Genomic DNA, 10,855 nt, shown 5'->3' on the forward strand with positions numbered 1-10,855 from the left:
GGCGCCGTACTCAGAAGGCAGGAACAACTATTTACGTGGAGTTGCTATACTCCATGGTAGCAACATCTGCTTCTGTTTTTAATTATGGCATTTCGAATACTTACCTGACCACCATTAATAGCTGCAAAGTATTTGGCAGATTAAATAAGTAGCGATGTTACCATATAAGGAAATACGATCCTGAATAAAGCATAAAACATACTTTAACATGTCACAATAAACAGACAGAATTCAATACCAGTAGAAATATCAATCTTTATTTGTATGTTCCAGGCCTTCAAGGAACAGACAGCAGACACAAGCCAAGTTCTTCCCTGGTTTAGAATCACTTTCCCGCTTCAATGTTAGGCTATAACCCAGACAGTCTGACATGATAAATAACGCATTATGACATCACAGGCTTGGAACAACGTAAAGGCAATCAATTTGATTTTACAATGTACCAAGAAGATATAATGTTGAAGCAGTATTACAGATCTTCCACAAATGGAGTGTTCTCCAAATTTCCAGATGCTGCCAATGATTTCTTTCCAGAAGCAAACTTCTTTGCCGCCTAAAAACCCAAAGACAAAAAACAAAAACAAATCAAGATAGGCTATCAAAGCAACCAGAATTCTGACGCATGCAAAAATTTTAGTTTGACGCATCTTTTATAAAAACATGAGAAAAAGACAATTTTCTTTGGAAACATTAACATTCTAAATGTTTGAATTACTCACACTTATAACACTGGCACTGGTTACAGAGTCGATCTGTTGAATAGCATCAGCTGGCGATGTGTAGGTGCCAGTGGCCAGTGCTTGGGTACCAATTTCACTCAGTAGCCCATTTGAGTTTTCAACAGAGAATAGATAGTGAGTCTTCAGCTGGGCCCTGAAATATCAAACAATAGCTTTTGTTCAGTTTCACTGCCACAAGGACACAGGGTACAAGGATTTCAGGCAGTCTCTGTATATGTTATCATTCATTCATTGAGTGATCAACGCCTACCCTACTAACATGAACTCCAAGCCAAAACACTGGAACAAAAATCAAGGCAGCAGCAAGTAAATTAAATATTCTATTTATTCAAATTATTTCAGTTAATTGCAATTTTAGTATGATAATATTTTGTCAGCTTATACACAGACCCTCAAATGTATAATACTTTTTTTGGTAATTAAAGTTACGTTTTATCGCTAAATGTATTCACTTGTGACAAGTTTTTTGATTTTCACTACATATTCTATTAAAAGGTCTGAATATTTAAGCAGTGAAACATTCTTCAGATTGTTTTTCTAATTATCCAACATACTAAAATCTGCACACAGAAAAAAAGATGAAACATGCTGGAACCAGAGTATACCTAATTACTCCATCGGATTTGTTTTCATGGCATTTGACCATCTTTATAAAAAAAAATCATTTACTTGTCTATATTGGTTCCCCTCTACGGCTGGGGTACAAATTGATTTACAGAGCAGGGATATCAGGACTGAAATGTTTTTAGCCTTAACTGCTTAAGTGGTTTACATTTTTCAGACTTCTGTCTGTTTCTAAAAGAGCATTTAGGTCAATAGTAATTGGAAGCAGTACTCACTTTGCCCTTGTTACATCAGCTTCGGTCACATTGCCCTGAGCAATGGCCTTCACCTGGTTGACAGCAGCCTTAATAACCTAAGATAAATGTGCACATTAATAGCAGGCCTTACATGATTCCATATGAGCTCCCCAGGCACAGACAAACAAAACAAGATACAAAGCTCCTGCAAACACTTTAATGACTACTTATGCCATCACACCTGGGGATGACTGGGAATAAATGCTTGTATACACCCCCTCAGTGAAATTATTTTTTCAGGGGCACATTCACACCTATGTACATTGCATATCAGACAGAAATGCTACATGTTTATCACAGAAAGCGCTAAGATACAAGGGAGGGGTGGAATACTAAAAGCAACATGCCAACTCCTATGTGGAAAGGAACAGACAGAATCGCTGCAAAGAGATGCAGTGATGCGGATATATATACCAGAGGTTGTCATTCCCATTTCAGTAGCACAAACCCTCTCTCTGAGCCCCAATTTAGTTTAGGGGAGTAGGCTAAAATAACAGATAGAAAATATTCATGACTAAAGTGCAGATGTCTTTATATATTGTGTAAATTGAAACTTAAAATTCAAGGTGTTACTAGTATCAGATAACTTGTAGACAAAAATTACTAAAATGGACTTATAACTTGCACTGTGGCCTCTTATTGCTTCTGAAACACTATTCAATGCTAGCTATTAAAGAGTTGATTTGAACGTGCAACAATCAGTTACTAGAAGGCTTGGTTATTATAACATGAAAAAAATTAAATCTTACATCATCCACTGCAGTTGCTTGAGAGATTGTGTAGACTCCAAAAAGTCCAGAATCTGAATAATTGACATTGAATGCAGAAGCCTTAAAAGGAATAAATAAGTGTAAACGTTTGAAGTCTTAAAAAGATAACCTTGCGTTCTACATTAAGGTAAGCCCTGCACAAACATACAGCGAATGGTTGATTAGTTGCTCTGCCGGCAGCTTGCGACAGTTTGCTGCTGATGTTGCTTCCCCTCTTGATGTAGGGTCCTGCTCCCAGAATCTGCTGCAGGACACTGAATGCATTTGCCTCAGGGCTCCCGGCAGACGCTCCTTCAGCAACAACAGCGGCATGAACAAGGCTATCACTGTTCTGCACTCTGATCTCACCTGCAAGGAATGAACGAATACTGCTTAGAACAATGGGGGGGGGGTGCTAAAGCCAGCGCTGAATAAAACAAACCAGGATTTGAGGTACTGCCACGTAACAGCTATTCTTAACTGGCTGGCAATCTGCGGAGCGCAGCTGGCATCCCCTGATCTGCATTAAAGTGTATACGACAGCTAAACACTTACAGCGTTAAACATGAATCAAGCTGGTGATGAGCACTATTAAAATAGTGGGATAGTTTAAAGTAAAGAACATTCTAACCAATATACACTGGCCAACAAAAATATAAGCACTCTTAAAACAAAGACTGTAAAAATAATAATCCGGCACGTACCTCCACGATATTGGGCTTTCACACCAGCAGAGCCAGCGCCACTCCTGATGTTCAGAAATTGTTCTCCAACTTGTTTAAGTACAGAATGGCTCACTCCTAAATAAATAAAAAAAAGATACAATGGGGTTAATAAAAACTATGGATTACGTGTTCTATATATCTATATCTATCTATCTTTATATATATATATGCTATACACTTTTTTTTTAAAAAAACACACGTATCTGAAATTATAGCAATATTTTTAACAAACGTGAACTAAACTGCAAAAAGTGTGTAAATGCCAAAAATAAACTCGTTAATAAGCTGAAACAATGGTACTTGATTGTAAGCTCTTTTGAGCAGAGCCCTCCTAACTTGTTTCTGTAAAATATTTATGTTATATACTTCATGTTACAATGATAGTGCTATTAAAAAAAAAAAAAAATTTTTAAAAAATGTACAAACTGCTATTGGGCCCGGTATTTTGAGGAATCTCATCACAGAGTTCAAAGACATTAAGTTTGGGCAGTATATATATATATATATATATATATATATATATATATATATATATATATATATATATATATATATATATATATATATATATATATATATATATATATATATTTAAACTTCAGATAGAACATACCTAATCCAACCAGGGCCATTCTTGCACTTGTGAAATGGTTCTGTACAAACTGCTGCAACTGAGGGGAAAGTAAATTGTCACACCACTGAGTAATAAAACTGTGCCAATTTAGAGACAAGTTACTTTGTAAAAAATACACGAGAACACCAGATTCTCAGATGCGTTCACTTTAAAAAAGCATTTGACAACGCAATAGTTCTGGTAGGAGTTTAACTGACTGCCTTAGGAATCAACCTGAAAAGTTTGCCTGTACTGCTCACAGATATACAAAAACAATTTGAAATCATAAGAGCCAGTTAGGCAACAGTGATCCATTCTAAAAACAAGGTTGTGTCTTTCTTCCCAAAGATATTTAAAGTAATTGTCAGATATATATATATATCTATATCTATATACACACACACATATATTATATATATATATATATATATATATATATATATATATATATATATATATATATATATATATAGATATATCTATCTATATATAATTGTTAACAGCAATCCGACTCCTATCATGCCCAGGCACCCAGTACATGCTAGAACCTGGGCATGATAGGTGCTATTATTCTGGGATGCTTGGGCATGATAAAAGTGTGATTGCGGTTAACACACACATATATATATTATATGTTATTTAATTTTTAGGCCAATTTTGGTGTGTTACTTTTTTTTGTTTTTTCTTTATACGTAAAAGGTCATTTTTGGTTTTGGCCAAGTGAATCCTGAATTTTCAGTTTCGCGCATCCCTAGTTTAGACATTTCTAACAATTACTTTAAATATCTTAGTTGGGAAGAAAAGGACACACGTATATCTCCTTGAGAACATTTTACTGCAGTGTATATAAGAATATAATAGATACGAGCTTCAGAATTCAAAAGCAATCAAGGGATATCTGTTGTCTATCCACACTATACACATGCAGCACATTGTGAACCTTCATACACTTTACATTAAATATGCACTAGTATGTGTTTCTACCTCATCTGATGTCACTTTTCCAATTCTGTAGTCAGGACAGAACAATGAGTTAGCAAGTGTGTTTCTGTAAGATGCAGCATGAAGGTTTTCCAAAACACCTATTAAAAGGAAAAACACAAAATGAAGATTCATACATTAAATATTGAAAGAAAGGCATGTAAGCAACATCACTACATGCGGCTGAGAATCAGATTTATATGTTCAGTTCCTTTTGACTAAACATAAAACAAGGTCCAATTTTGCAAGTAAATGGGGACGACTCACCAACTTGTGGATTTTGACAGGCAAAAGCTTTATCAAGCTTCACACTTTGCTGTAGGTCAGATACCTCCCATCTTCTGAACTCTGGTGCTGTGGTCACATTGATGAGATACTCCATAACAGTGTCTCTAAAGAAAGGATGAATACCAGCTTTATATTGTCTAGATAACAAGCACTATTGCAAGTTAAACCCAAACTCAAAATGTTTTCCTTTAACTTAAATCATTAATATCCTAGGCAAAATGCAAAAATGAATATTGATGGAACAAACCTTCTACACAGGAGATGCCATGGTGTAAGTCACAGCTGAAGAAACAAGTCAATGATGTTTTAGGATATGGTGCTTATACTTACACATAGTCTCGCAGACATTCAACGGAATACAACATATTTTCTCTTGTAGAGGTCACACTAGAGAGGTTAAGCAAAGAAACAAATGTTATATTAGGTACAAATGATTTGTTTGCAGGGATATTTACAGATGCTAAACTATACATAAAGTGAAATGAACATTAAAAGATAAAAGCCATAACTGAATCCTGTAACAAGGTCAACTGTAATCAGTGGCATTATATTTAATGATTTTGTTAAATATTAATATACTTCCCTAATTTAAGTATAAAGTATGGCACTTCATGCAATTTGTCAATAAGATTATGAAGACTCCCAGGAAATCTCATGCACGCTAATGAGGGGAGTCAAGAACAGATGTATTTGGGAAATTCTTGTGAACCCCTCCATGCAAACAGAAGTTAAAGGCAAAGCTCAACAGTCCCGTGCATTAAAGTACATTTAAAAAAAAATCTGGATCGCCTTTATAACAGGTGATTGTTTAATACTCCGCAGTTATACTTAAAAGCCGTTATCTAAGGTGCTTAATCAGTCTAAAGTCATTAAAGAATTATGAAAAATACATTTGCATACCTCAATCCACCACCAACAGACTCAATCCCACGTGTTATTTTAAAAGTTGATGCTCCCTTGGTAGTCTAAAAGAAAAACAGTTCAATGACATAATTTAGAGGCCTGTCAAACACTTCAAGATTCACTCGATGTAACAGTGATGAAGGTGCATCTATTTTTTTTTACTGGAAATGTCCTTGACTCAGAGTACTTGGGCAGACAGGGTAGTAAGACACCAAAAATTACCCAAGACATTTTGATATAAACAATAAGGATCAACGAGTAGGAAAAGAAATATGGATATACAGAGGGATTAACCTGGTTCACCTCCCTCCGAGCGCCAGCGGAGGAGCACTGTAACTAGGGGAAGATGCACAGTTCGGGCACACATTGGATATGAACATTCACGAGCTCCCAAATTCATTTGCCCCTGATGACAGGGGTCAGGATTGGGCACTATGAAGCACAATGACATCCTAGCTAGGGCGAATATGCAATTAAGTTCTAATGGATTGAGCCTGCAAAATTCATTTAAATCTGTGGTATGAATCACAGCGGAAAGAAACATGTTTAAAATACCGCAGTCTGCAAGATTTAGAGAGGAGAAACAAAAGAAAACTTACCAAGTTGGCAGCAAGACGTAAGACGTGATTCACTCCCAAATTGTTGGCATTTTCATATCTACTCCCAGCCTTGACAAAGACTCCTATCTTGGATACAGGAGAATAGTTCTCCAAAGATGCCACCACTAAACCATTGGGCAATTTTGTGATCTAAAACATAAATGCAAAATAAGAGAGGAAGTTGAATACAAATCGATTTAATGTTCAACAAAATGCATAGGGTCTACAATTATGTTTGCTTCAATATACATTAATTATTGGCAATCTCAGCAGCCTAATACATGCTTTAGTCAACCCATGTTGGTGACTAAAACTTCAGGGAGATTAGGCATATTTAATATGTACACACTGATCAACGCTCTACCAAACCAATCCCCCAGATCCAAATGATCACCTCAATGTCCTCAGGGAGAAGGCGAGCGTGTCCTGCTGCTTCAGATGACACAGCTGCTTTTGCCGAATACAGCCTCCTCTGAAACAGAATAAAATGCGTCACTAAAGCATACAACTTTATGACTTTAATTGTCCCATTGAAATTAAGTCAACAAACTCATGCTGCAGATGATAGTAACGGTCAAAACTGGCCTGCCATTATTATTATTATTAGCATATATTTAGCACCAACAATGTACGCAGATCGTTTAGTTTGCAGGTTCTAGTAGGTTTGCGATATATCACATAATAAAGCAGACCGGCATCAAAATAATTTAAGAACAGCCTATGTGATACCTGCAATATAACTATGTTATTGCAAATTATGATAAATCGATAAAAAAAAAGAAATCATGTAAACGTGCAAAGCATATTCATTCGATATACAGTCAGAAAAATATCACCAGAAGTATGAAAATATATTAGAGAGATATATGTAATTATTATATTATATATTTCTACAACAGAGACAAAAAAAAAAGTTTTGTGCGTAAATTAATATCTATAAAAAAAATTCTTAAACCATGTTGACGTCCAGGAGCTGACATATAAAAATAATGGGTTTTACATAAAGTTTAAGTTTGATTCAAACATGTTTATTGTCATTACCCCCCATTTACAGCATAGAGATAAACTGATATTCATACAGCAATCCAGCATTGCCCATCCAGGCATCTGGGGTACGTTATTTCAATATGTTGCAGGGTCTTTTGGCGAAGAAATACTTAAAATAATAATGGGTTTGGGGCGCTGACTGACATCAAGTACATTCAACAACACACCACTTCCATGTATGCATTAAACATGTAGGAGGAACGATAGACCCGTCCACAGAATATAATCAAAACTAATTAAACATTTAATAAAACGTATGAACAGGGCGACCGCCTAAACATATTGACAAGCGATGCCTATGGAAAGGTAAGGTGTCAGAATTCTGACTGGATGCACCGAGGTCTCAGGCAGGGCAATGGGGTGACCTTCAAGGTATAGAGCGCATATAACTGCACCGGGAGATCAGACACCCCTAAACCCACCCTGACAGAGAGCCCCACACAGGTCTCTCAGCACGGGGTGGCAGTGAAGGTTACACGGGATAGGAAGAGAAATGCGAAGGGTAACCGAGGGGTTACCGGACTGCAGGCCTGGCAAGGTATTGGGAAGCCCTCCGTTACTGCATAAAAAAAAAATACAGCGCATAGTACCCCGTCTGGGGCAACAATAAAGGGTGAGAATAACAACGGCGACTTAAATTACGTCAAAACTGCCTTACAGAGAGGTACCGTGCGCTTGTGACGAGCTTCATGGCCGCGCTCTCTCCTTCAGCCGGTGACAGGAAGACAATATGGCGGCGTCCGCTTACCCAGCATGCACAGCGCCAGCCCTCTACAGGTTAACCCTTTCGCTGTCGGGAGAGGCACGTGACGTGAATTCCGTGTCGGCGGGGTGAAAAGTCACAAATGCGAATTCCGAAGTATCTACCTATTCCTTTTCATATAATGATATATAAATGAGCAAAACTTTACCATCTATGCAGCATATGCCCCCCCAATCATTCTTTAACCTCTTCATGACCAAGGCTACCTAGGCTATTTTGGGAAAAGCTTTTTTTTTGTATTTTTACTATATATTTCTAAAGTGATAATTTGCCTCATTCTAGTTTTTTGTACCAACACATAAACATTTCTTTTTTAAGGACAGTAAGACATAAACATAGATGGGAACTCTCAGTCTCAAGACCAATCTCAGGGTAAAGGGGCAGATTCTCAGGGTCACACAGTATGGCGCTTACTCCTTCCTATTCCACACAGCAAGGAATTATATATGACTCCCGATCGGTGTTTTTACTTCCAGTATGTTATGGTTGATATTCCTGCTTGAATGCAGGTGACTCAATTAAGTGTATCTTTGAATAATTACGAATCAAGGGATCGGTATTAGAACCGTTAGGATAATACATTGGGCGAGCCACTACATAGAATCTTCATGATTGGCTATTAAAGGGTTAATATTAAAGCGTCTCAGTCTCATTTAGAAAGTTCCCTGGTATGGGCATAAAGTATTTCTATCTTTTTACACTATATATAATATATAGTATAAGAATAATATATCTATACCGTATATAAGAATTATTTATTCTGAATAAAACATAAAAAGATGAAGAAAATGTCTAGTTATTACCCCAAAATATACCGTCTGTTTGTTTAACGATATCACAGGATTTCTATCTGTTTTTGGGGGCACATCATTTTCGTGAAGCTGTAAGGTTACATCAGATAAGGTACGCTGGCGCTGGAAATTAAAGAGTGTCCGCGGATAAATATATAGTATATAGAGCATGTGGGCCATACTGCGGAAGACCCGGGTCCTGATAGCGCTGGAGATTGTTTCGTACAGAAACCTTTTACGGCGAGCTGGGAGGGACATTCCAAGAAAATCATTTTAGCACGCCTGTGCCTTGTAACGTATGGCATCTGTACTAGTCTATAAGAAATAGAAAAATATTAATGCTAGTGCTAACAGGCCACAGATTCTATAGGTTTAGTTTTATCACTTAAAGGGACCGAGCCTCAAATAAATGGATATTAAAGCGCTTTGTATGTGAAATAATGCAATCACCACCCCAAACAATGACATGTTCTTACTGACTGCTTAAACCTCACCCCTTTACACCAGAAATGCCCTTTGCATCCATAACCCCTATATACCTTGCAGACATCACATGTACCATAGAAAGTATAGAATAGATAGAATTAAAGGTGCTGTTCCACTTCAGCTGTCCAGCTTTATGCAAACAAACCTTAATAGATATATTTGAATTTTTCATGTTAAAGGTTAATTATATAAAATTAAAACAGGAGCATTTAATATATTTTTCTGTTTCTATGGAAATAACCTATTGGCGCCTGCCCTTATGTCACATCACAATTAAGCATGCCTTGAAAAATAATACGCAAGGCATGATTTTCCATGATTAATTATTTCTGGGAAAGGTTTGTGCACCCACAAGCACTAGGAATGGTGCACAAGAGCTTACAACACTAAATGGAAAACAATGGCGCTTTGATTTATTATTCAATGACGGTTCGTGTTAAATGCGACCTTAGAAAAGCTACTTTATTTACTTGCGTCAGAGAGGCTAAAAACCGCAAAGAAAAAAAATGCATTATGTGACTATCATTGTCTGCAAAACACTTATATACTATTGATTATATGCTACTTCACCATATAAAAGGTACTCGAGACACCTAGGGAACAAAGTCTCTATTGAATGAAGTCATTATATATGAGATGTGTGTATCTAATGTAATATTATATGCGGACTTTGCTTTTTTTGTGACCATTAATAGTAAGAAGACGGTGGGTGTTCTAGTGTAGGTCGATGCCGAGTCAGAAACAATTAGTGCCATGGCCAGGAGAAGCGAGAGTCCTCTGCCGTTTACAGATGAATAGACTGAATATGAACAGCAGGCAGGCCGGCTTCCCACGCTAACGTGCCAAAATAACTCAATGATGCTACGTGCGGTCGGCCTTAATTAAGAAGGAATGGCTCCACAATAACGCTAAAAGGAATGCGTTAAGCTTTTAACAGTTCGCATTATTATGAAAAGGAGTAAGCGTGACCTGGTGGGTTCTCACCTGTCTTTCTCCGCTACCTAAAGCGCCTTTGAACCGTCTGTAAGATGCTCCGCAGTCTCATCGTCAAAGTGATCATGTTGTGTAGGACTTTGTAAGGATGCTAGAATGTGGATGTGCATTTATCTGGTAATCACAGCGTTTCTTAAAGTTTACCTATTATTGAACAATAGAATGTAGGTTCTATTGTTCAGAATAGAAACCAAAGAATAGAATAGAAACAATAAAATTCCTCTTGTATCTGTATGTTCATTGCTTGTCATTTTGTACTTGTCTGTAAAATTTTTACCTTGTACAGCGCTGCGGAATCTGTTGGCGCTTTATAAATA

At 37.0% G+C, this 10,855-nt stretch overlaps 1 protein-coding gene across 1 annotated transcript; it reads right to left on the reverse strand.

Annotated features, from left to right (window-relative positions):
* Positions 1-235: 235 nt before the first annotated feature.
* LOC128501328 (cytochrome b-c1 complex subunit 2, mitochondrial) lies at positions 236-8,281 on the reverse strand. The gene is made up of 14 exons (XM_053470762.1): positions 8,164-8,281; positions 6,853-6,930; positions 6,459-6,608; positions 5,857-5,921; positions 5,287-5,343; positions 4,936-5,060; positions 4,672-4,769; positions 3,688-3,745; positions 3,054-3,149; positions 2,519-2,718; positions 2,350-2,430; positions 1,580-1,656; positions 720-873; positions 236-553 (listed from the first exon to the last, which is right to left on the reverse strand). Exons 1-14 carry the CDS (start codon positions 8,194-8,196, stop codon positions 470-472), a joined length of 1,356 nt encoding a protein of 451 aa, XP_053326737.1. The 5' UTR covers positions 8,197-8,281; the 3' UTR covers positions 236-469.
* Between the last annotated feature and the right edge of the window lie 2,574 nt (positions 8,282-10,855).

This window comes from Spea bombifrons, chromosome 7 (assembly GCF_027358695.1).
Source record: "Spea bombifrons isolate aSpeBom1 chromosome 7, aSpeBom1.2.pri, whole genome shotgun sequence".
Taxonomy (NCBI): Eukaryota; Metazoa; Chordata; class Amphibia; order Anura; family Pelobatidae; genus Spea; species Spea bombifrons.

What these genes read in the sequence shown, in the direction of transcription:
- LOC128501328 (XM_053470762.1), bottom strand. Translation starts at nt 8,196, where the DNA reads ATGAAGCTCGTCACAAGCGCACGGTACCTCTCT. An exon ending in TACGTCTTGCTGCCAACTTG is followed by an intron (nt 5,922 to 6,458) that starts GTAAGTTTTCTT and finishes TTTTTCTTTTAG; the next exon opens with ACTACCAAGGGAGCATCAAC. An exon ending in CAACTAATCAACCATTCGCT is followed by an intron (nt 2,431 to 2,518) that starts GTATGTTTGTGC and finishes ATTCCTTTTAAG; the next exon opens with GCTTCTGCATTCAATGTCAA.